The sequence below is a fragment of the Poecilia reticulata genome, linkage group LG12 (genome assembly GCF_000633615.1).
Source record: "Poecilia reticulata strain Guanapo linkage group LG12, Guppy_female_1.0+MT, whole genome shotgun sequence".
Lineage (NCBI taxonomy): Eukaryota > Metazoa > Chordata > Actinopteri > Cyprinodontiformes > Poeciliidae > Poecilia > Poecilia reticulata.
In genome coordinates this window covers 18476572-18503203 of record NC_024342.1, presented here as the reverse complement: position 1 = coordinate 18503203, position 26632 = coordinate 18476572, and the positions used below count along the sequence as shown (strand labels likewise).

General features: G+C 36.6%; 2 protein-coding genes across 5 annotated transcripts in view; one reads left to right on the top strand and one right to left on the bottom strand.

Moving 5' to 3' along the window:
* The window catches only part of astn2 (astrotactin 2), a 270497-nt gene that overhangs the window by 187222 nt on the left and 56643 nt on the right, over positions 1–26632 (top strand). For 2 of the 3 annotated variants that reach the window (XM_008424385.2, XM_008424386.2), the window contains 3 exons: positions 20680–20804; positions 22230–22334; positions 22497–22676. In XM_008424385.2, coding sequence (XP_008422607.1) covers positions 20680–20804; positions 22230–22334; positions 22497–22676 — 410 coding nt within the window. Of the gene's footprint in view, positions 1–20679; positions 20805–22196; positions 22335–22496; positions 22677–26632 lie in introns of all 3 variants that reach the window. The other variant, XM_008424384.2, reaches the window with a different exon arrangement.
* The window catches only part of trim32 (tripartite motif containing 32), a 47151-nt gene that overhangs the window by 14008 nt on the left and 6511 nt on the right, over positions 1–26632 (bottom strand). The window lies entirely within an intron of this gene.

The window sequence follows — 26632 nt, the reverse complement described above, 5'->3', positions numbered from 1 at the left end:
TCACCCCCAAACTGGAGCAGTGGCTCAAACAGATCCCAGGAACAACATCAGACATCTCAGTCCAGAAATGTGCAGTTCTAGGCACAGCCAAGATACTGCGCAGAACCCTCAAGCTCCCAGGCCTCTGGTAGAGGACCCGAGCTCAGAGGATGAACCAGACCACCCGCGGAGGGTGAGAAGGGAATTTTTTTTTTTTTTTTTTTTATATATTCCAGTTTTCCATGTCTGGCATATAATCATTTATTTTAGCTTTTAAACTGGTTATATTGATCATGTGTCCAGACAGAAGGATCAGTAGCCTAGCATCATGACCTGTCGTGTTTTAGATTGTTCTTGAAAAACTAATCAGTCACAGCTGATTAGTGGGCGCACTCACAGCTGCACAGTGAACCCATTGATTTTTTACAGCCATTCCCTCTATTGCAGGTACTGCGTACCCCCGCTAAATCTTTTAGGGGTACGCAGTACCCTACCTTACCCCCTTACTTTCACCCCTGGTGTTCAGGTATTAATACCTTCCAGTCAAAGTAATGAATCTAATTCTAACACATAACATTATGTGTTATGTGATAATAATAATCAAGTGATATTTTCAAATTTCCTGTTAGCTTTAAACCGTTTTAAACTAAAAAAAAAACATGGCGGGCCGCTGGATGAATGACTGCCCTCCCACCCAACCATCGGGCTTAGCAAGTTTTCTGTGGGAAGTTTTCTGGGAGACCCGGGTTCGATCCTAATATAGGATCAAAAACGCTTCTCATTTTAGCTGTCATTACATGATCAGAGCTGCTACTCCATCCTAAGATTCCATCTAGGCACGAGCAAGCAGGATGAGAAAGTTTGGGTAGCCCTGCTCAACACTTTAGCTAGTGTGTTTCAAAAACATATTTTAAATTCTATCTTTTGAGATGGTTTTATATTAATTTAAGGAGTCTTGAGGATAATCCTAATCTAGCAGAAGTAGATAAAGTGTGATGATATTTTATATTGAGAATCTCAAGAAAATGATCACCTTTCATGTTTTTAATATGTAGAAAATTGTAAGTCAGATGTTTATTTTCCATGTTACCGGTGAAGCATTTGTTCCTTTTTTTCACTTTAGCCAGAACTGCGAGGGATTTCTATTTCTATCCCAGAAATTGTGTTTTGTAGTAGTCATTGTGAAGGGACAATGATTTTCTTTTGAAGCTCTAATTATATTCTCACTGAACCTGTGTCAGTAATATTTTTGCTGAAATACAAAATATAAAGGTTTTACCCTGGCAAGTTCAGTAAATTATTGAAATGATAATCATCACCTATTGCGAATATTTTTGAGAAGTTTTACAGCTGCAAATAGATTTTATTTATCAGCTGTAAAAGAAAAAAAAGTGTATATTTAAATTAATCATACTTAAAATGCTTTAACTTTAACTTTTTATTCTCTATATTTGTAGCTCATGGCATTCGTATTTATTTGCATGTTCAAAATCTAGAAGTAGTATGTTAAAAAAAACTCAATAAAGAAAGGAACTGAGCATTAAGCCTTAAGGACACGGCTGAAAGTTGCAGAATTGTGTGTACATTCTGTATGAAAAAAACGCCTCAAAGCAGTACATGAAATAATGGCTACCCAACATAGAGTTAATGTATTCATTTCAATATTAATACGGTATTATCCATGTAGGCTTAGATCAGGAACAAAAAGCTGTAGCAGTAGCTTGGACAGATGTAGCTTAGGCAACCTACACAGAGATCTGAAGATGCTCTACAATAAGCCAGTCTGTCTATAATTTATTACAGCAGCAAATGAGTGTTTGGACATTTTTTTCTTGAAACACAGAAAGTCTGGCAGCATTAAGGTAGACACGGTTTCTGCTCAGATGAGTGGGCCAACAGTCTCATTTCTCCAAACCAAAACACTTTGCATTTTTTGCTGCACACCCATTGCTGCTTGGGTTGAGTTTGACAGGAATTAATTTGATTTGTTGCGTATTTCTGCATAATTGGCAATAATTTAAGAACATTGTAAATTGCATTGATATTGTTGTTAATTTGAACAAAAAAACAAAATAACCTGACATGACATTAATTAGACACAACAGTGAATAGAAGCAGATAAAAGTCTTTTTTTTTTACTTGCTGTTTTCTTTATACTTCAATGTTCAACTGGACTATAGTATTGAGTAGCTGACAAAAAGTTATTCCAAAGAAACTGCTTGTCATGCCACTAGCTTAAACTTTCTATCCACACCTTATGTATATTTCACCTTTTAGAGAGAAATATCGCTAAGGTGCTTTAAAATAATAAACATAAAATGCAATGAAAAAACTAAAACAAAATGAAAAAATAAAATAGAATGAAATACATCTAAAAATAATTTCATAGAAATGACCTAAAAGTCTGTCTGAATTAAAAAATATATATTTTGCCTCCCTTTAAATGAATTAATATTATCAACACAATAAGACAAGAATGCATATTCCACAGTTGAATTGCAACTGCTTTCAAGGAGCGATCTCCGCAATTTTAAAATGGGTCTGAGATACTAAGAGCAGTCTCTGGTTAGCTGATCTCAGATTCTGAGTTGATGAGTAAGACTTTAATAGGAAAGAGTAGTAGGAGCTTTCACCTTGCAAAGCCTTAAAGGTTAACAGGATTTCAAAGTGATCTTTGACAGTAACTCTTAAATGTCATTTCAAAGTAACGCTAAAAGGAAACTCGGAATATTTAAATACAATCTGTTGTCCATTTTGCCCAGTGACTGAGACAGAGTAAGCCGCTGCTCTTGCTAAATATTGTGGTTAAACAGCACTGTATACTACACAGTTTTCCACTGACTTACTTGACACTTCAGGAGAAATGTATGGTCAATACCATATACCATATACTTGTAAGCCCCACACAGCCGTACATGTTCCCACTTGAAAACCACATTTTTAGCATGAATACAGAAAGTATTCACAGTGATTAAATTGTTCCTCTTATGTTACAGTCCTTTTGCAAGTTGTGCCAATCAATCAATCTCTTACTTCATAATTCTACACATACATATCCCATTATGACAATGTGAGCATTTTTTAATGTTTTGCAAATTTGTAAAAAATAGAAAACAAACAAATCAAACAAATCAAATTTAAGTATTCACAGTCTTTGCCAGTGAAGCTCAAAATTGAACAGTTTCTGCTGATAATTCTTGAGATATTTCAACATCTATATGGATTTCACATGTAGTAAATTGAACTGATTGGACTTAATTTGGAAAGGCACATGCCCTGTCTAAATAAGGTTGGGTAGTTGACGGTGCATGTCAGAGCACAGATGCCAATTATGAAATCAAAGAAATTGTCTCTGGACCTCCAAGACAGAATTGATCTGGGGAAGAATACATAGAAAGTTCTGCTGGTTTGAGAACATTTGAAATCACCAGAACTTAGATAGCATGCCGGCTGTATGAACTGAGAAGATGGACTAAGGCCCTTCTAGCTTTATTCTGCGCAGATAAGATAGGACAGCTATCTCTGCAGCAGTCCACCAAGGCTTTAATAGCAGAGTTTCCAGTCAAAAAACACTCCTTCATAAAAGACTTATGGTAGCATGTTTACCAGAAATGACCTGAAGGGTTTTCACATCGTGACAAAATTAATTCTCTGGTCTGATGTTTTAGCTTTAGTTCTGGAGAAGAGCTGAGGAAGTGTTGGGAGGCAGCAGAGGAACAATTTTCTTCAACACATTTCTTTCAGAACAAAAAAGAGATTTCACAAATGAGCATAAAGTAACAGCTGAAAAAGAAATACAGTAATCACAAACACAAAATCACTTGTGAAAGGCACTCAGCTAAACCTCCTTCTCACTGTTCACCTCTAAAATGAGAACGACACCACAACATGAATAATTTGTGAATCTGGCAACCCACAAGGCTCCCAGGCATTCAGCAGAGACAGTTATATTTCCATGCTCCTTAGTAATTTTCAGTAATTATCATCTCATTGGTGAGCACACCATAGCTTGATCTGGGGAGTTGAGTCAACATATATCAAACGGCAACATTTTCACTAATAATGACTTCACAAGAGAACAAACTGGTTGGGGTTAATAGTAAACTCTCTCAGGATTGACGAAGGCTCATCCGAACAAATTAAATATAATTTATCCATCCATCATCTTGGTTATTCTTTCATGTAAGCCTGGAGCCTTGGTCCCTAGTCCATTGCAGGGCAACAAAAGGACAAACAGTGTGCAGACATGCCAAAGGACAATTTTTGAGAGACAACTTAACCTAACCTAAAAACTCCTCCCACAGTTTTTAGGCAATGTGAGGAGACACCACACATGTACAGGGATAATAGGATATTTTTGCGAGAAAACAGTGACATTAAGGAGTACACAATAAAATACACAGTGGTAGGAAAAAAGTGTTTTCATGTTTGTCATACTCAGTGTTTCAGGACATGAAACAAATGCAAATATTAGTCAAAGATAACAAGTAAATAAGAATTTTTGAACAATGTTTGTCTTCATTTAAAAACAGCATTTGGTGTCTACTTGTATTGTCTTTGATTAATATTTAAATTGGTTTGATGTTTGTTAATTAAGAGCAGATGTTTGTTACTTAAGAGCAGGAAGAGCAGTGTGGTTTTCGTCCTGGTCGTGGAACACTGGACCAGCTCTACACCCTCAGCAGGGTCCTGGAGGGTGGATGGGAGTTCGCCCAACCAGTCTACATGTGTTTTGTGGACTTGGAGAAGGCGTTGGACTGTGTCCCTAAGGGGTCTCGTGGGGGGTTTTCCGGGAGTATGGGGTACCGGGCCTTTTGATACGGGCTGTCAGGTCCCTGTATGACTGGTGTCAGAGTCTGGTCCGCATTGCCKGCAGTAAGTCGGGCTCGTTTCCGTTGAGAGTTGGACTCCGCCAAGGCTGCCCTTTGTCACCGATTCTGTTCATTACCTTCATGAACAGAATTTCTAGGCGCAGCCGAGWTGTTGAGGGGATCCGTTTTGGTGGCCTTAGGATCAYATCKCTGCTTTTTGCGGATGATGTGGTCCTGTTGGCTTCATCAGATCGTGATCTGCAGCTCTCACTGGAGCGGTTCGCAGCCGAGTGTGAAGCAGCCAGGATGAGGCTCAGTGCCTCCAAATCCGAGGCCATGGTCTGGAGCCGGAAAAGGGTAGAGTGCCTTCTCCGGGTCAGGGGGGGTCGTCCTGCCTCAAGTGGAGGAGTTTAAGTATCTGGGGATCTTGTTCACAAATGGGGGAATACGGGAGCGGGAGATCGACAGGCGGATTGGGGCAGCGTCTGCCGTGAAGCGGGCGCTGTACCGGTCCGTTATGGTGAAAAAAGAGCTGAGTCAAAAAGCTAAGCTCGATCTACATTCCCACCCTCAACTATGGTCATGAGCTTTGGGTCATGACCGAAAGAACGAGATCACGGATACAAGCTTCTAAAGCTGCTGCCCCCGCGACCCGACCCCGGATAAGCGGAAGAAAATGGATGGATGGATGGATGGATGGATGGATGGATGGATGGATGGATGGATGGATGGATGGATGGATGGATGGATGGATGGATGGATGGATTGTTACTTAAATGTAACAAACACTGAGAACAGGAAATCAGAAAGAGGGGGAATGACTTTTTCAAACATTTTTACGTGTTATAAAATCGTGATTAATTTCTGTAATTAATGATTATTTTTCTGAATTTAGTTGATTGTTCTCAGAATTAACATTTCAGTATAATTTCTTTATCAGGATTTGAACAGTTGCTAGTTTCTTCTACAATTTGTTGCTCTGAACATTGAGACAATGTATAGTCAACCCTGGTATTGTATTCAGTCCATGCTATTATTATTATTATTATTAGAAGTAGAATTAATATTAGTACATTAGTATTAATATTACCATATTTCAATTTTAGGAAAACATAATTTACATGGCATTAAACTACATTTAAAATTCATCAACAAAACATGTACAACAAGGGGGCAGTACAGTATGATATGATAACTCAATGTTACAATGTCATATGATACAGTGTGAAGAAATGTGGTTTGATTAACTTGCATATAATACTTTAGAAAGAATTTAATTTTGTTTGGTGTTGCAAATTAGGAAGTATGTATTTTTCCCTATCAAAGTACTCCTTAGTTTTTATTCTCCCGTAAATGTTGATAAATCTCTAAGGTACATTTTTTGCAACCTCTTCTGCATCTTAGGGATAATTGCCTTGTGCTAAGATGCAATTCTGCCAAAAGCCAAATTTTTCTGCTGAATTGTAATATTTTTTCCTGTTTGCATTCTTCCTCTCTTGCTTAAGATAGACTTGCTCATGAATTTATAGCTGTGCTCATAAGTCCACAGAGCTACAGGTGCATCTCACCAAGTTTTTTCAAGTTGTGAAGCTCATGTATTGCAGCACATATTCACTACAAATTAAGTGGAATACCTGAAGTGTTATTAATTCTGATGATCATGGCTTATAGTTGTTTCACTAAAATGTTAGAAAATTAAGAGTAACAAAACAAATTGATTTTACTACAAAAATCTTATTTTCGGATCTACAGCAGTATGTGGAAAACCACTTACCTGACAGTTGTGAGTCAGACAGGTGTGGACACCCTTCACCAGGAGGTCACAAATGGCCATTGCTTCAGAAACTGGCTGTTCACAGAATCCCAAACCTAACTGCATTAAATTTTCTCAAACTACAGTATGAGAAAAAATGTACACAAACAACAGGGCAGCCACAGTATTGCTAAGCAAAGTAACATCATGAATTTGGGGCAAATTCACAAGCCATAGTTTGCGAATAGAGTTCAGTGTTTCAAGGGCCACAACATCAGAACAAGAGCTACAGCTGCAACATTCCTTATATTAAGCCAGTCCTTAAAAAGAGAAAATGTTAGAATTTTCTCATTTGGACTAAAATAAAACAGAGATAATAATAAAGAAGAGGATATTGTTCGATGGTCAAAGTAAAAAAAGGACTCTAAAGATGCCAAAGGCAGGTGGGAGAGCATATAGGAACAAAATCCACGCTTCTTGAGGTCCAGTGTGGAGATTGCAAAATCAGTGATGATTTTTGGAGTCATGTCATCTTCTGGGTTTGGTTCTGTGTTTTATGAAGTACAAAGTCACCACAGCCAGCTATCAGAAAATTTTAGAGCACTTTCTAGAGCACTTTTGACAAGTTTTGTTGAGATGGTGATTTAATTTTCCCTAAGAACTTGGCACATGCCCACACTGCTAAAGGTACCTGCTTTAATTACAATAGTATCACTCTAGGTACGCTATCGGATATTATCTGGAGTCTTATGTAGTCATCAGGAGTGGAGCAGTGTCCTGTGCTGTCCTGTCTTATGGTTTTGGACTTGTACATCTGAATTAAAAGGCAAAAATTTCTATTCAGCATACAGTCAAGTTCTATAGAATCGCACTAATGACTGTGATTTGGATGTGCAAACCGTCCCATGAGGCTGCTGGTGTAGAGAGAAATGAGAGAAACCAGAGCCAACCATGCAAATGAGCTGAAGGCTTCCTTAACACCTCAACAGAGCTTCAGTCTGATCACATATATGCCTCACTGCAGTGATGCAGTAATTCATGCAAAGGGTCTCTTGACCAAATATCAATGCATACACCATGTGAATAATGTCCTCAGGAGTTGGACAGCTCTGCATCAAAAACAGTTTTCATTCAGCTATTTTAACTTTCTCACAAATAATTATTTTGTATTTTTATCAAGTCATAAAGTAAGCCATGAAGTAAGTTTGTGAAATTTTTGAAAATAGCTTCTGCTTCTTTGTTTGTAAACTCAAAAAGTTAATTACTTACAGCTGTAGCCACATTCTCGTGAGGGTTATTGTGTTTTCACCCTACTGAAACTTAGGAAGGAGCTTAAGAGTTAGCTTTTCATCATTCCATTTTTTTTCCATTTTAATATGTCATGAAGTTCAGTTTAGAACAATTAAAATTTTATGTGTAAAAAAAAAAACACATGTGAATTTTGCTTTTGGAGTTGAATTAAAGATCACTTTGCAAAATCAAGCTTGAAATGAGGTAGGAGCAGAAAAAGGCATGCAGGAAAAAACAAAAAGCAAATAATTTTGTCTGAAACTGAACCAAACAGAGGCTAAGATGAAAGACCAAAGATCCCAAGAAGACAGAATGATCTGGTAAAAATATAACTAAGAAGTAAAATATTGCATTTCTTTGAAATAAGTATAAAGGAATTAGTTATTGCAGATAGACTTCAGGTGAGCTGATGACAACCAGAACAATTTTATGTCTGATGTGTTCTCATTTGACATTTTTAGTATATAAAACCGAAAGCCAAAACAGGTAGTTCTTTACAAAACAATAGGCTGCTGCTGAATAATACCACTATCAATAAATATCAACCTTTCGGAACCAAGAGACAGAGACTATGTACCACAACAAGCTTTATATTTGCTTGGGCCAGAATATGGGCCAGAATAGTTCACATTTAGTTGTAAGGTGGACACTAAAGGTCTTCCAGAAATCCTTGGAGAAATAATTTATTAGAATTGCAAAGAAGACCTCAAGGGAGTTGGCAAGGGAAAAAAAGGAAGGGAAAAAAGAAAAATAAATTGGCAGTGGAAGCATTGAACTTTCCAATGAGACAGTGACCTGAAACATACAGCCAAAGGGGTCATAAAATGGCTGACAAGAAGAACTTTTAACAGAAATGTTGACAGTGAAACTCTTTATTCACAGACTCTAGGATGCGGTTACATAAAGGGGGTTTAGGAGTCAAATGGTTCAGTGGAGTATAAGCAGAGGACCATGAATAAGCCGAAGGTATTAATTTGCTTCAGTATGTATAGCCGACAATGCCAGCAATTTCATCCTATAGTTTTGTGAAATTTTCTTTTAAATGATTATTATTTCTTATTTTTTATTGAAGTTTAGAAGTCTTAAGCTGTACTTCATATTATCACATTATTTTTGCAAGTCGTTAGTTTCTCAGTTCTCCTTCATATTGGAGTAAGTTTGCCCTAGTTTCTCAAAAAAAAACTGAAACATTGTTCATATATAGCTGGATTGCTAAACATTTAGAAAATAATAATTTCAGTGCAAAATCAATCATCATACTAATCATGGTGCTGCTGAAATCTCATCCATTAAGTCAAAGTTGAATAAACTGGGACACAACCCAATAATTCAACTTAAAATTGTACAAAGGCGTTTGAGTCTGTTGTAATTCTCTGTACATATCAAGTGTTTCTGCACTGGAATCATGAGCATCAGCCCTAGTATCCCAGAAGAAATGCAATGAAATTTGTTTATCAGTTTATCTACGGCATGAGCAATGAGAGGTCTCACAGTACTGAACATGCCCCCTTGTGCAATAATTTCAGCCTAATGGAAAAGGAATGTTTGCATAAGCTCAGGTTTTTTGCTGATGACTGAGTTGACCACAGGTTCTTTGTGCAAGGTGCATAACACTAGATGTTTTTACAAGTCATGCTGCAAGTATTTTAAAATGATCTTATCATTCCTTTGAACTGGAGCTAATCCATTTTTCTCCTCCTCCAGGCCTTAGCTCTGAACATGGCCTCTGGCTTTTTCAAAAATGCTTTTTTTTTTTTTTGTTCAATTGAAATGTAGCCTAAATTACTTGCAGCTTTCTTTTTGTCGCCCAGCAACCACATGCACAATTCAGAGGTATGCATACTTCTACCCCAGCTGGAATCCCTACCCCACACGGCGAATGGTGCATATACATTTATTTGTCAAGAGACCGAAAAATGACTCAGTATGTGTTGATATGGAGATTGTTGGTTATTCAGACTGTAACTTGGAGCTGCTTGGTGAGATCCTTTTGGCTGCAGGCACACTGACTGTGAATGTGATGGTCAGTGCCAAGAATGTTCTTATTGCTTACCTGGAAAACTGCCAAAGCAGTGTGGGTGGGATGTGTTTGGTACCATGGCATGAGGCCACCACAGCTGGTCTTGCTTTAAATTGTAAAAAAATACAACAATATTGGGTGGAAATTTTACACATGCTCTGTCAGGGAACTCCCACTTCGACACACGTAACACGGACATAGCGTACTGACTGACTTGAAAAAAAAAAATAAATAAATAAACTTTTCCACAATTCTGCAAAAGTGTAAAGAAGGCTCTTATAAGTGAAGTCTTCCCAAGCACGCTGAATATGATAACCCATTTTCAGTTGACATGAGCTGCTTCTTTGGACACTTCGACTTCTTTTAAATAAAGTTTTATCATGAAATCGAGGGTCATTGCATCTGAAATATATGTTTAGCAGTCTAAAATGCTATTCAGAAAAGTAGTCCTGCTATTACTGAGAAGAAGTGCAGACTAATATTTGTTCAACTGGGAGACATACTAAGACCCTAATAAACGCCTACATGAGCAACTTATAGGTAAGGGGAAAACAATGTTGCAGCTGGTAGTACAAGGAGTATGTGTTACTGGACTTGAGTATGTGAGATGTCTTAGAAGTGGTTGGTGTGCAGTCCTGTGATAATGATGTCTACTATGGTTAGGGCCACAATTTAGAAATTCTGCACATCCTTCAGATCCCAAATGAAAAGGCAGCAGACAATGCAATCTTTATGACAGCTCAAATAAGCTGAACCTAAAACCAGCTGTATAAAAACGAGTTGTGTATTTAGTGTGCAGGTGTAGAGCAGGTTTTTACATCCTTGTCATTTCCTTCATTCTTCAGACTGAGTGCAAGGTAATGGTGTTGAGGAGATTGCATAGGCTTTAGTGTGGGGCTCAAACATTTGTTCATGTGTTTACATCGGTTAGGGAATATGTTTGTTTGTGAGAACCCATGCACATGTAAATGTGAGCTTGATCATTCCCCAAAAAGCCACTCTTTGCTCAATAACACACACAGTGAGGCAGCATCCAATAGACCCTGTGGCCTAATATCAGCTAATGTCAGAGAGGCTTATAGCTGACTACCTGCTGTTTTACTGGCGAAGGCGAAGGGGAAGGAAGGGAGGAAGAAGGAATGGCGGAGGCAGCGATAAGCATTCTGAAAGAAGATTAATAAGAAAATAAATGAAAAGAGAAAAACAGTATACCAAATTGCCAAGCTAAGCAAAAGTTTGACTTTTTGGAGGGAATACTTATGAAGTAAGTCCAAAGAAGTAGGAACCGATAACACATGTATGCTAAATGAGTTTTTCAACCATACAAAACTGAAAAAAGAGTCAGATAGGTGTAGACATTTAGCTGTGTGACAAAGCAAAGAGGCATTTGGTCCCTCTTGTAGCATTAACCAAAATGCAGCCATATTTTTTTAAATCTTTTTGTTATGTACATTTGCGTTGTTTACAATAAAGCAAAAATATAAATCACTTACTGAGTGTGAGTGATGTCTGAGTGGAAATGTGCACTTAGCAAAAACCACTGTATTTATACTGATGGTCATGAATTATGTATTATTTTTTATTACATTCAAAACACTATGTTTCAGTGACAGTTCATGTTGTCTTGTCTGTTAAGGGGGCGTATTTCATCATTCAAGAGGCCAGAAAAAGAAGAATTCTGTCAAGTGGCAGATGTTATTGGAGAATTTTACATGGCTGTTTTTGATTCCTATACCATATGTTTTTCATACTAGTTATAATTAAATGCAAGATTCGTACTTACCTTTCTAAACCTTGTGAACCACAGCATCACAATTTTCCCCATGTTTGATATATTTATGCTATGTACATGTATAAATTATTCTGTATTAATCCCTACTTTTTTTTTTCTTTAGAATAGGAATGCAGTAAGTGTAACACATCACAATCTCTGCCCTGAATGCAGACTTTGCATGTTGACATCACACAATTTTGCACAATCATCACAGTGCAAATGTAATCTAGCTCTAAAATGATGCAGAATGGGCTGTGGTTTGAAAAACATTATATGTGCCCTAAAAAGTTGTATGTAGGAGGGATGACGTCTGAAAGTTAAAATGAACATGGATCATTTATTCATATGTTATGTAAAATACTGAAATAATTAACATTTTTATTGACATTCTAATTTATTCAGACACAGCTATTTTACTCATGCTAAACATTTTTTTGTGATTTGTTTCTTCCTTTTAAGTAACGCATAACTGTCTTTTTTTAGGGGTTTCTCAATGTACACTGGTTTCTAATGTCTTCCTCAGTCTTGTAGAGAAAGGGCTCCTGTAGCATGAAAGTTTCAGTAGTCTCAGTGCATCGCAGTCTCAGTTGGATTTATGCCAGGATACATTAAAAATATTGGAGATTTCCTGTATCGTCGTGGTTTTCAGTCATTGTCACAGTAATTCATCCATCCAGAAAACATGCTCAGACAAGCGGAGAGAAGGGAGAGAAAGAGATTCTTTTCTCCCAGACCATTCAACCTTGGTTTTATCACAGCAAAACCTGCACTTACTCTAAGCCACAAAAAGAAAGCATTAGTACAGACATTGCATTAGTCTCACTGCTATCTCTGGTTGAAATAAATATTGTCCAAGTAGTAAGGACGTAGATACAAAACAGCTTGTTCAGAATACTGATAGAGTGATACAGCACACAGACTTTAAATAAGTTAACCAAATCTTTGAAGTAAAGAAGAAGAAAACATATGTGAGCAAGAAATTAATTACATACTGGTTGTGTTTTATTTAAATTGATGGCCCAATTTGTCACTGAAATAAAAGTTGAAATTAAAACTTTACTAAGAGGCTTTCTAATTTCTTTGCAAAAAATTAAAATGCATTATTCTTTACCGGGATAATGATCTAAAACAGAGGTGTCCAACTCCAGCCCTCAAGGGCTGCTGTCGTGCAGTTTTTAGATGTGCCACAGGTACAAAACACTTAAATGAAATGGCTTAATTACCTCCTTTTTTTGTAGATAAGTTCTCCAGAGCTTTGCTAATGGCCTAATTATTCTATTCTATTCAGGTGTGGTGCAGCAGAGTCGCATCTAAAAGTTGCAGGGCAGTGGCCCTCCAGGACTGGAGTTTAACACCCGTGATCTAAAACATACAGCCAGATCAACATAGAAAACTTTCACCCAACACAAAATCAACCTTTAACAAGGGCAGAGTCAGTTCTAACTGTGACGGACTGGTGAATATCCAAAGTGTTCTCTGCTTTTTTCCCAACCACCACATCCAATCCCCACAACCCTGCAACTGTAAGCTGATACAAAGAATGGATGGATTGATGAATAGATACCATTTCTGGGATTCAATTCCTATGAAAAGAGCATAAGAGATGGTCCATGTCTCTGAATGATTAAAATGTTCTCAAAAGCATTTTCTGCAGGTGTGCCAATAATTAATGTCCATGATTTTGTTGAACAAAATTATTTCTTAATGTGGGGTTTTATACCCAATTGATAAATGTTCTTAAATTAAAGGTTAGCATTTTCAATATTTGGCTTTTTTTTTTCACAATTAAGATTAGAAGAATTTCTTTCAAGGCTTTTCACACAAATCTATGCACCAAAATCTGGAGAGTGCTTTAACATCATCTCCTTAGAAAGGAGTATTATCTCCTTTCTAATGCTACTTTACAAGTACTTGCAGTTTCTTCTTAAGCCCATGAGGTGTTGTCATTGACCATTTTGCCTACAACCTTTCACAAGGCCATGCCATAATACAGCTAATTGTCCCTCTGTAATGTGATTTACAGAGCCAGACTTTCAAAATGGCTACTGCTAAATATATATATGAATAAAATCAGCTTTTGAATAGTCACCTCAAATGTATCAGGAAACATAATACCATTTAATCAGACCCCATGAAAGTCGCATTACCTTGAAGTAACAGTAGCAAATAGGAGTACAAAGAGCGCTCACAGTTGGCCCATTACTGCTGATCAAATACAAGATGATAAAGCACGTGGAAAAAAATGTGATGAGATTACTAAAAGCCTGTTGCGTATATTTTCTGTGTAAAGATAACAGAATGTGGAGCAGGCCTTGATGAAAACAGTCCTTGAAGTCCTGCATGAGGACGATCACACTCACACTCTCATTTAAGAAGCCAATAGAACTGAATGCAATTACTGCAAGGCTTTGGTCTGAGCAAAAATATTCCTGGAGTGTGTTTCTATGTCCCCTATCATTCAGACTCCACAGAATTTGAAGCAGAAGTGTTATTCATATGAGCATGGAAATAAGTAATTTGCAATGATATTTGCCTCTTAAATTGTTTTTTGACAAAAAAAAAAAAGCCTGGAAGGTGATTTATGCTGCTTCTTTTAAGTTTTGCCAGCCGTGTGAAGATAACCCCCTGTTGTATTTCACTTTCTTCCAGTCCAGACACTTGAAAATATTTCTTTTGCTTTCGGGACGAAGACTTGTAGAAGTTGTTTTTGTTTGAAAGGATGTAAAAGAAAAGCAGAAGACCAAACGTGACAGGAAATTTGAGAACTATTGGACCTTTTTTTTGTATGAGCAGCCATTAAAATGGTTGGTTTAAATTAGACTGCCCAGGTAAGGATAACATAAAAAAGTAGAAAGGCTACAGCACTAATCAGTTCTGCAGCCAGAAGGCCTGCTTGTCCCCCTGCTCTGCATTACCACGTGCCATCTTTATGGTAATGCTCCCTGCTGCCAGAGTTCATTTCCACAATTTCCTCAGGCCAATAGAGATATTAAAGCCCCCCTTCTTTTTTTTTTACAAGCACGCTCACATTGTATTTCAATTGTATACACGACTCAGGGGAATGAAAGTGAGGTGGAGCGCTTAATATTTGCGTGCCAGACAGAGACAGTTAAGAGGAGGGAGTCGGACAAAAACACTGAATAATGTAATGCTTTGGTATTGAAACACTGGTAACACTTCTCCCTGTCATCTGACTCAACATGTCCCCGAACATTAGCAATTACTTTGCAAGTCATGCACATTGTCGGTCAAAACAAACTCTGCAGCTCCATTAGAGACTGTTTCATTCACAGCATCAACTCCCTAGCCTAATCAATACTGGCCATGACAAGTCACCAGATCCTCTCAGTGGAATCATTTGTCAACTGAGCGATGGCTGCAGCTGTAATGAGAGATTGTAACATGACTCTCACGGTAAACACGTCTGATTGCTTGTTTTTACACCGCAAATTAGGCTTTCTGCTCACGCTGCCCTTTAATAACTTTTAATTTTCTCCACCAGGCCTGTTGCCCAGGGTGACACTGGGCGCTTTATCTCTGTTATGAGGCCCTCTGTCTGGGCCCTCTTGCCCCAGCATTTATTCAGATAAGAGATATTACAGCTGCTGAGCACATGCAGCTGAACCAGCCACACAGCCGGCTCTTATGAATCTTTGATTATGCATTTCAACAAATTGGTGGATGGCTCTCGTGGGCATGTGTGGCGGAGATTTCAAAGCAATATTCGAGAAATAATAGTAGGAAAAAAAAATCAGTCGGAAAGATTTATATCAAAAAATTGGACAATAAACGTTTTAATTCAGATACTTTATGATGAAGCAATATTTATTACACAAACAGTGTCGATATTTACGTTCATGAGAGTAAAAATATTTGCAGTTATGTTTAAAACCTAAGGATCTTTCAATTTTACATTTATTTTGAGATAATAGAAATTAATAATTAGTTATTTTTTCTATTACCTCAAGCATACAAAAAACACAGATAGCACTGTCAATATAAATAAATGAAAAAGAAAACCAAAATGGAAAATTTGTACACATCTGCTTCCATAATTTTTATTTTTTCCAACAGCTGGGTCGTTGAACAAGATTTTCATTCTGAACACAGCAGCAAAGCTACAGCAAAGGGGCTGAAAAACAAACAAACAAGGAGTTCCAGTCACTTGCACTGAAGTTGATTAAAAAGTGTGCAGAAACATGTCAACAACCTCTTAGAGCTGAAGCAATGTTGTAGAGGAAAATCAGTCTGAATTCATCCTCAGCAGGAGGAGAAACTAATAGTCATACAGAAAAATGTATTTCAGGACATCGATGCTATTGAATCACAGGTTGTACCCAGTATTTGCCCAACAATTTCCATTGTGCCCTAATCTATTCCCCCCCCTTTTTTTTGAAGTGACACTGTGTAATTTCTCAGTTTTTATACACTTGAGTTTACATTCAAGTAGTTTTAAAACCTGTTAAAGTCAACACTGTTTTTTTAGCTAATTGTTGTCATTTTACTTGACGGGAGGCAACGTGTGTTTGACTTTGAATGTTTTCTTTTTTGTATTTTGGCAATTCTGTGAGACTTATTTGACTATGTGTATTACTTGGCCTGTTGAGTCTTACAGTTTTCAATCAGTTAAAGATTGTATTACTGAAAACAGGTTTTTCTTTTTGACTGAAACAGATGGTGCATTGTGCCTGAAAATGTTTTGTGTTTTTTTTCTTTAGAAAAATTAAGTATTTTTATCCTTTTTGCCAGATCTTATGACCAGTAGCATTTAAAGCTAAATTGAAAAAATGAACAGCCAATCCAAGTGATTGTAGTAATTGGTAGTAATCACCACTCATAAGTGATAGGTATATAAAAAACATTAAAAGATTTTTCTTTTGTATTTTTTTTTTGTTTGTTTATTGGAATTGATTTGTAAAACCAATAAGGAGGATTAAAAAATCCAGAAGAATGCGCAGTTTTTTTATAGGGACTGTATTGAGTAACATGAAAAAAAAGTACAAAATAAAAACTACACTTAACAATACCAGAGGTATTCTAAAATCACTTTTATGGAGGATAAATTCATCTGAAAAGTCTTGTCTTTGTGTGCAGCCCATTTCAGCAGATCTGATTCCCAAAAAAAAAAAAAATTTAAATGAAAGTTGCATCAGGAAGTTGGATTGTTTTGAAGAGTTGCTTTTGTGTTTTTTAATTGGTGGCTGTTTTTATTAAATGTCAGAAAGATATGGAACCTTGTAAAATTTAGACTGTTCCTAGAAAAAAAAATCTTCTTGATACTAAAAGATTGGCATTACTTTTGTCAAACGAAATGACTTTTTCTTTTTCGATACATCACACAGCGGTATTTCCTTCCTCCTTCCCAGCTGTCTTTTATCCACTCTGACACCTTTTCAGCTTACCCGGTATGCTGCAGCAATTTTTATCTTCAGCTTCAAAAAAACCCACCTCCTTTGTGCACTGTACTGGCACCCAGTGGCTGCTCACATACAGTTCAAAGCACTGCTGTTAGTTCTAATCCGACAATGCTACCAGGGGTTTACTACCCTATGATTGCTCAGTGTGAGAGACTGTTAACAGTCTCATCCTTAGCTTTTGCTTCACTGTCCGCCCCTCTCTGAGGTAAACTGACCATTGCTCTGTCATGCCTAGACTTTTCAGTCCCCATTCAGGTTGAATGCTTTTTCTTCTGGTGTCTGAGGTGAGAAATATTTTTTTTAAAACTCCAATAAATCCCAGATGAGACATTCTGAAAACAGCTGCCTGTGTGATTCAGCGTTTTGCCTGCCTACCCCACAGAATCCTGCGTTTTCCTCCAAAGGACTCACACAACAATGAACACAGCTTGTTTAGCAATAGTGCAATCTATCTATAATATGTGCTGTCTCTTTTTTTTTTTGTTCCAGTTTTTTCAAGTCTACATAAGTGCAGCAATGTTAAACACTCATAAATGCTTTGGGTAAAGTCAATTGTGTCTTTTTTGACACGGAGACAGAGCACCCTCTGGTGGTTACATTTGTGATTGCGCTTGCCCCCTTTTCCACTGTAAAGTCAAGCATTTATTGATTATCACATTCCATAACCCTTTCATAAATCAGACAGTTTTGCAAATATTTTTCATACTATCAGAACGATTTTCTTTGTTTTTAGTCAGAATTTGTTTGTCATCTTAAATTCAAAAATTTTTTCAATGCATCTCTTAAATAATATAACTTACTTATGTATCTGTCCATCCATCCATCCCTCTCTCTCTCTGTAAATATATATATGAATGTAAAAACTAATGTCTTTCAAAATATGTTGTAAAACTGCTAAATGGGAGTCAACAGTCTTCTAAAGCTTTGACCTGAAAAGGCTTCACACGCTCAATTAGTAGCCAAGGCGGAATAGAAACTCTTGATAGCCTTTGTAAGCTTGGCACCAATGACTATTTTAATTCAATTCTCTTTTCCTCTGGGAATTAGCAAGTATTCATTTCAGTTTGTCTCTTACCACAAAGGAAACTTCTGAGTGAAGAAAAAGGGCATCCTGCCATATTATTAGACTTCCTTAAGCATGTTTATCGATGATATTGATCTGCAGTCATGCTGATAGTTTTAATGTAACCATCCATTTAATATTCATTTGTGGTTTAAGAGTGCATGTGTCGACAGGTGAACAACATCTTCAACAAAAATTACTTACAGATACATCTTATGTTTTAAACTGAGATACATAGACTCAAAATGATACAAACCCATGAAGAAAAAGCTATGCTCATCTATCATTACAGGTTCTGGGGAGGTTTTTTTTTTTTTTTTTTTTTTTTTTTACACTTTCAACCGATTTGAGGAAAGTGTAGCTGAAGGATAGTAGGGCTGTAGGCAACAGAGAAAATCCAGAAAGGTTCACTGCTGGGTTTGAGGCTGAGCACGGAACAAACAATTGTCACAGTCTGTCTGCAGGTAGAAATATTGAAGTTGACGTCCGGCTGTGATGAACAAAAAATGGATGTGAGACTGAAGGTGTTGCTTGCTGCAGCAGTGAGATGTGCTTATAGCAATGAAACGGTATAGCTGGAGAAGATGCATTGAAAAAAGTAAGAATGATACAATGAAAAAGTGTTTTCTAGTGTTTGCCTCAATAATTTGGGAGGCATGGTGACCTCTGCCTTAATGAACACTTGCATGCAAAAGAAATATATGTACTGTATGTGTTTCATTTATGTATTTGACAGACTAAAAAAACAATAATTCAACAAATGGAGAACTAAAACAAAAAAGAAAATGAAAAGACACTAAAAAGAGAAAAATAATATTTCTGTTACAAATTACTCAAGCTATCTTCATTTTTATTTTTATCATGCATACTCATTATATTGACACTATAGCAGGGAAAATAAGTACTGAACACATCAACATATTTCTTCATCAGGCTAGAGAGCTGCACAATATACTGAATGTGTTTGTCAATGTGTTCAATATTCTAATCACGAAGGGCTGCTTGAGTGCAATATTTTGGAGGCTATTAAATTTCAAGTGACATGGATGCAAATTCTGCATGCCCTTAATTTATTTGGCCTGTTGAATGGAGTTTCACTGCCCTTAATGCCCAGACCCAAATGCAGCTGTGATGCTAATGCTCATAAAGAATGTTGAAGACATTAAAAAAAAGAAGACGATAGAAAAGACTCACAAAACTATGGCTTAAAGTGAACTAGCATTCTAGCAATATTCAGTAAGAATTCCAGCTACATGTGTTCTGGATAGTGCATAGAGTTATAAGTGTATTTCTAATGGAGCTACTAATATCCAATTTACACCCAATGAAATGTGTTCATTTCTATTGAACACAAAAACAATATCAGATACGTAAAGGCTCAGAAAGAAATGTTAGTGTGGAGCATACTTATATTACTCACTGTGCGTCGGTACTAATGGCTCAAAACTTACAAAAGCTTTGTGTGTCTATTATTTTAAAATCAAGTAAATCTTGTCACATTAAATATAGTAGCACCCTCTCCAAGACATGTTAGTCACTGACTGAAAATTCTAAATTGAAATTGTTTCTCTTTTGAATGATTCCTCGGACCACTTTGGATTGATTGGTTCATGAACACATTACATCAGGAGATGGAATTGAATTTGACATACAGCTCCCAGTCAGTAGCATCATAAATTCCCAGTTGCACTCTGAACTTGCTAGAAACCTAATTGTCTATATCCTGATCTGCTGTCAAGACACAGATAATTTTCAATATCCAAAACATGCATCCACTTATTCATTTATTATCAAAATGAATTCAGTTTAGTGTGTCGTAATATAACCAAATGTTGTGAAACGTCTTAGACTCCAACCTTGCTTTTGAATGGGCACAGCAAAGTGGCTAAAGAAGAGGAACTCCTCTCAACATGTCAAGGACAGGCCACATCTAGGCTTGAAAATCCATATGGCTACAAATCATCTGGGTCCACGCGCCTTCTAAAGGTTCTCTGAGCCACAGCCTGAAGCCGGCTGATTTAGTTAGCAATCAATATGTTTTCTGTGAGCATAAGCCACGGTAATCTTTTTACAGCACCTCTCCTCTCGCTCTTTCCTCTTATCCATTGCCCTTGTAACCCTCAAATCTAACCATGCGGCTGTGATTGCTTCTAGAAGGCTTTTGTGGTTAGAGCAAGTAAAGGGGAAGCGACAGGAAGAAACTGGATAAAAGTTGATATCGGGAAGTAGAGAAAACCCAGAGTTTATGTGGCACAAGGACTAAAACCCTCTGCTCCTTTTATAAGACTTGGTCTCATAAAAATGGATTAGAGGAATGGGTGCTTCTGCTTACCATGCTTTCATAATGCACTGAGAATCTTTTTGACATGACTTACAAATGCTTTAGTTCAAGAAAAATCATCTATTTGCTGAAATTTAAGTTAGCAGGACAAACGACCTGAGAGCTTCGTGTTCACTAAAAGAATTTCTGAATAATGCTCCACTAGTTCATATGCAGTATAGAGCACGTTAATACATCATATATGGTTTAAGGATTCCTTTAGAAATAAAATTCTTTCTTTTTTTGTCTTAGGGACAACAACTATATTAAGGACTTTCCACAGCTCGCTGATGGTCTCATGGTCATCCCCTTGCCAGTCGAGGAACAGTGTCGGGGAATCTTGTCAGAGCCATTACCCAACCTGCAGCTTCTATCAGGTAAAAGGGGATTCAAGGAGTTTTGAGGAATTTGTTCCTTTTTCCTTATTTTTGATACATACTTCATGAATAATAAAGCCATTGGACTCATGTAATTTAGATGTAATTTTTGGCCTGTACAAATGTCAAGCCATTGGAAAGTACTGTGTCAATGTGCACCTGAACTTTATTTGACCTGCAAAACAAACCAGTAACGGCTTAAGATTTATAGAAAAGTGCAGTTTATAGAATTTAAAATGTGTGTAAAAGCACTACAAAAAAATGTTTGTAGGGATTTGTAAACAGAAGCTCAAATGTGATGATGGGTTTGACAAATAGCTATAGCTGAAACATTTTGAGAGTATAAAAAATAAAATGTGTCTTTGTACTCAAGAAATAAAAAAAATATTTAAAATGACATGTATTCTCTAAAATGTGGAAAGCATATTAAGTTTTCATTATAGTACTGATTTTAGTACAGATAAGAATTGGTACTTCTTACCACTTGAAAAGCAGGGGGTAAGCTGAAATTAAGGGCAAGAAGTTCTTTATGCCAAATGTTTTTGTTATGAATATTTATTGCAACAAATCAAGTCAAAATGTGAAATTCAGCAGCTGTTTGTGATTCTGACACTTCAGTTTCAAAAGAATAGTGCATCTGGTTCTAGGCCTTTTGATAATAATGTCACCTTTCATAGTTGCTGCTGTTTGTTCAGAATAAGAAAACATACCACAGATAATGAGCATTTGCAAAATCCAACACCTAATCTGTGATTTTATCTTGTTGTGTCGCTGTGTTTTTTGGATAGAGTCAGTCAGACATTGTCTCAGACCTCCACCTCCACCTTTGCTCCCTAATCCGTCCATTAGCTAAATTGGCATTTGGGCTACGCTGATCTCTAAAATCTTTTTCCTGGGGATCCGCTTTCACCACAATTGGACGCATGCGTACACAAAGTAAATTGCCCTTTTCTTCCCAGTGCGCGAATGTCTCAGGTGTAAATCGCTTCAGAGAGGCAAAAGGTCAAGATTCCTGTAAGCAGTTTCTTTATTTATTTTCCCTTGCTCTTCACTTTTGTAGCTTTACTTCTAAACCGGTGTGAAAGTTAGGTAATTGAATTGCGCTGAAAGCCAAGATTGCTCGATTCTAATGGCAGCAATCCAATTGGAGTTCAAGCTGCACCATATATCACCATTGATCCAGGAGCAGCTGGGTTGTGGGCTCTGATGATAAATGATGTTAAGGCAATACTGGGTTGTAATGGCTGTGCAATAAGCCTGTAATGACGAAAATAAAACAATGGATTTTATTTAGGTTTTCATTTATCATAAACTTCTGCCTCTCTTTATGAGTCCGACCCAGTAATTTGTTTAAAATTCTTGTGTTTGTGGTATGTGCTCTTTTGTCTTCAGCTCTGTCTCCTTCCCGTTTTCTTTCTTCACCAGGCGATGCCCAGTTCAGTGAAGCGGTAGGATACCCTATGGTTCAACAGTGGAGGGTGCGCAGTAATCTTTACAAAGTCAAACTCAGCTCGATAACCTTATCCACAGGTCAGTGACTGAAAAATGTCATTTGGATTTTATCGTTTATCACATCACGGATATGAAAATCAGTCAGCGCCCAAATAAATTTGATACCTCTGGTTTTTATCTGCAGTCGGGGCAGTGTGAAAATCCATTTACTTTTGTTCTATGTCGTTATTGATTTGGTAGAATTTTCTAAGGTGCTCAAGACGCTTTCAGGTGAGAGCACACGCGAGGAGCTCCTTGCTTTTCTCCAGCAGTACGGCAGCCATTATGTGTCAGAGGCCCTGTATGGCTCCGAGCTCAGCTGCAGCATCTACTTTCCCAGCAAGAAGTCCCAGCAGCAGCTTTGGCTGCAGTACCAGAAAGGTGAGTAAAGTTAGAGAAAGGCCAAATATCCGTAGGCCTAATTTGCAAGGTTATGGATGTAGAGCTACTGTCACATGTTCTTTAAGCTGCCATGTGTGTTGACTTATCTAAGGAACTAGTTTAAGTGGGTCCGAATATGAAGAGATGAAGCACATCTTGTATCAAGAAAAGATACAGTGTATGTACTGGGATGGAGGATGCAGTTTGCTCCTATGTTACTTTCCCCCACATACCTGACCATATGCAGATTGAGGTTCAATGTTCTGCATGCCACCAAGAGGTCAAATTATTTTTAATACAGCAAATCAAAACCTTCCTCCAGCAAGAACCACTTCAAGCATTTAACATGCTCAGGTTAATGAATTTTTATATGTGCAGACAGAGATTCTGTCAGAAAGCCATAAAGTCAGGTAAAGTTTTGATGGATCATTGATGTTAAAACTGAGCAGCACTTGCTTAAATTATTGCTTAAACTGACTATGTTTAGTCAATTCCAATTCTCTTGTCAGAAAATATTTTAAAATGTCCACAAAATGTCCCGGACGGATAAAGATGCATCGAAAAGTGATGAAATCTTAATTATTTAGAACCCCTATGTCTTTGAACGCTACAGGGTATAAGTAAGGTATTAAAGTGAATACAGGCATTGATGTTTGTTTGTGTGCTGGACAAACCTGTCAACCTCAGTCTGTGTAAAGTGTAAAAGAAAGTAAGAAGGGTGAATCAAATTATATTTGATGGAATCAACAAAATAGAAGAGCACGAGCAGTTTTTGGTTTTTAGTGAAACAAAATAGTACTTTTCATTCCAGTTATTCTTGTTGTTTACCCATGAGTTGTTCATTTCATTTTCTATTTGTTGGACAAATGGTGAAGGAAAACATTGAGTCATAAAAAAGATGACCCTGTGACGGACTAACTACCTATCCAGGGTGGAATCCCTTGGGAGCTTATAATTGGCTGGACCGTGAAAAGAACATGTGTTCAAAATATTTGGATGGATATTTTTTCCCCTGGATTACCAGTGTGCTGTACAGATAAATCCATGGGAGAGATTTATTTTATCTTAGGCAAAACCTAGATTTTAATATGTTCATAAAACCATTATTTGTTAGGACCAAAACAAATAAGTATTTAGACCTTCAAATAAAATGACAACAGCATAAAAACACTTTAGAAACACTCTTGCATTATGAATGAATAAGTAATAAAATACAAAACATTAACCCTATAAAAAAGGATTAAAGCAACAAGCGTACAGGTAAGCACCAAATTACCTATTCCCTGGGCAGATGTTAGTCAATAATTGTTTACAAATGGTTTCTTATCACTAGAATTATTCATTTTTGGATAGGCAGTTAAAATTCGCAGTTGAATTGAGTAGAGAGTCTGTGAAGAAAGCTACAGATTAGGGTAATGGTACAGATGCTTTCCAGCCTCAGACTAGGAGCTCTTCACCAAAAACCGTCAACATGTCAGTGAAAATATACAAATTTTAGTCAGCAAATGTGTGATGGCTCTAATTGGTAAAGACATTTCCCATAATTATTAAGAAGGGTAAAATCTTTTGTAACTTTTGGACATACTTTCTTTTAACAATGTAGATAAAAATTGTTTCTTCAGAAACTACACACCTTGTTTATTATGTTTCAGGAGTCCTGCATAATTTGTTAGAAACAAACTTGTTGGTTGAAATAATTTCAAATTCAAATCTGGCAGGTATGTGAATACTTAAAAAATGAATAGTACAAACTCATGTTTTAAAGTCAAATGTTCTAAACGTGGCGCAACAAAAACTGCTGCAGATATTTTAGTTTACTGGTTGACAATGTTTATTGCACTCAGGATTATCAACAATACAACCATGACTTTGAGTACACCAAATGAACGACATGGGAGTTTGATTCACTGTAAACAAAATGCTGTATAATAACATGAATTAACAACTCTGCATCTGTAATGAAGGACATATTTAGAGGATGTGAGACACTCAACAACTCACCACACTGAAACAAGGACACTTAACTTTTCGAGCATTTGAAGCTTTTTTTTCCTGTAACTGTTATTCTTGGTTATTTTGTTACTACTTCAAGTGATCACCAAGAATTTTTTTTATGGTAATAATGACATGCAGTTGATAGAATATTAGATCAAAATGTATTTAGTACCGAGATGGATTTGGATGGAAATAAAAAGATGGACAGAGATGTAACGACACAAAGAAAATGCCTTTGGCAAACTGGAACTTACACTCTAACCTAGCTTTTCTTTAGTTTTATTTTTTAACAGTCAGATTCTCTGCTATGCATGTTTTATGTTCCTTACAATAAATGGGGATAAATATGCAGAGTAAGGGTTGTCTTGGGAACATTAACTTTTAGCTAATTATAGATAATGCTCTAATGAGCTAATCTGTATTGGGAAATGCAAACATACAGAACACAGGGAATAATAAACAGAGTATTGAGAGTATACATGGAATCTAAGGAATCAACATACCATAGTGACTATTGTCAGGGTGTATGGAAAATTGCCTTAATTTTCATTGTAAACTTCAGGCCAGCATGCTGAAGGAAGCCTCCTATATTTTCCCTTCATTTAAAAAGAGAAAACGCATCACCAATTTGGAAATATTTGGTGTCTTAAAAAAATAAGTGTGTCATAGACACTAAATCAGCACCAGTCCCTTTTTTCAAGATGCCATTTTATAACAAATTTGCAAACAATGAAAAGCATATATTTAAAACAGCAGAACCAGTTAATACACCATGATAAATTTCAAGGTGGAAAACTACTGTTAACTTTATTGGGTGTTATTCTATTCTTGCATTTAATCGCTATGCATGATTAATATAATTATATTCAAAATAATATTTTAGCAGTATTATTATGTTCTATTTCGCTGTTTAGAATAGCTATCATGTTATAGATTTTTGTTTTGTAATACTTGTGTAAATGTTATGAATTTGATATTTTTATTCAAGATTATCATACCGCCTGGGGAAACTAAAGATTGGCTTCACTATGTCTAATTTTACTGCCAAAAAATTGGGAGTAGTTAATAGTTAATGTACAATACACAATGCTGTTGAATAAAACCCAATGGGAAATGGTTCTTTACAGAAGGGAAAAATGAAAAACCATTTGTTTTGTTGTACTTATACTTATCTTTTCTTTGGTACTCTTCGTATTGCTTTCAGCTATGATCTTGCAAGCTCATATAACCGATCCACAGACACAGAGAAACACAATGACATGGACAATGACATGGTCCTCTGCGTCTGGAGAAAAGCTCAGGCTTTACTAAGTTGCAGGTCCAGCTTGTGCAGGGTAACTTTTGCTTTTACTCAACAAGCCAAAACAACTGAGATCATACTAAGTTATGTCACAGTGTCACTTATATATATATATATATATATATATTTTTTTTTTTTTTTTTTTAAGCAGAGCACAAATCACAAACATAAACCCAGGTTTAAGTATTTTACATGGGAAGAACAAAAATCTTAGGCATGAGGACTTTCCATATTCATTGGGTATGATATGGTAACACTACAACTGTGCTGGGTAACGCCTCAAAGAACAACTGAGTGCATAAATTACCCGTATTGCTAATTATAATGCTCTCAAGGCTTTATGACATTTTTTCTCTTCAACAAAACAAAATGTTTGGGATGTTTTTTTGTTTGTTTTTTTTAGGCATGTTAATCAAGTTTTAATGATTTCCTTCACAGATGCAACTTTTGCTTCTCCATACCGTATTGAAACTTTAATTCATTCCACTGCCAATTTTGCACTAAAAAATAAAAAACAAAAACAAATATTAAACTATTACTTTTTTTAAAAAGTACTCCAACTTGATCTTGGCTTCAAATATTGGAAGCATTTCTTTCCTGTTACAATTCTCACAAAAAGGTACTTGACAGTGTAGCACTTCAGATACTTTCATTTTTGTGT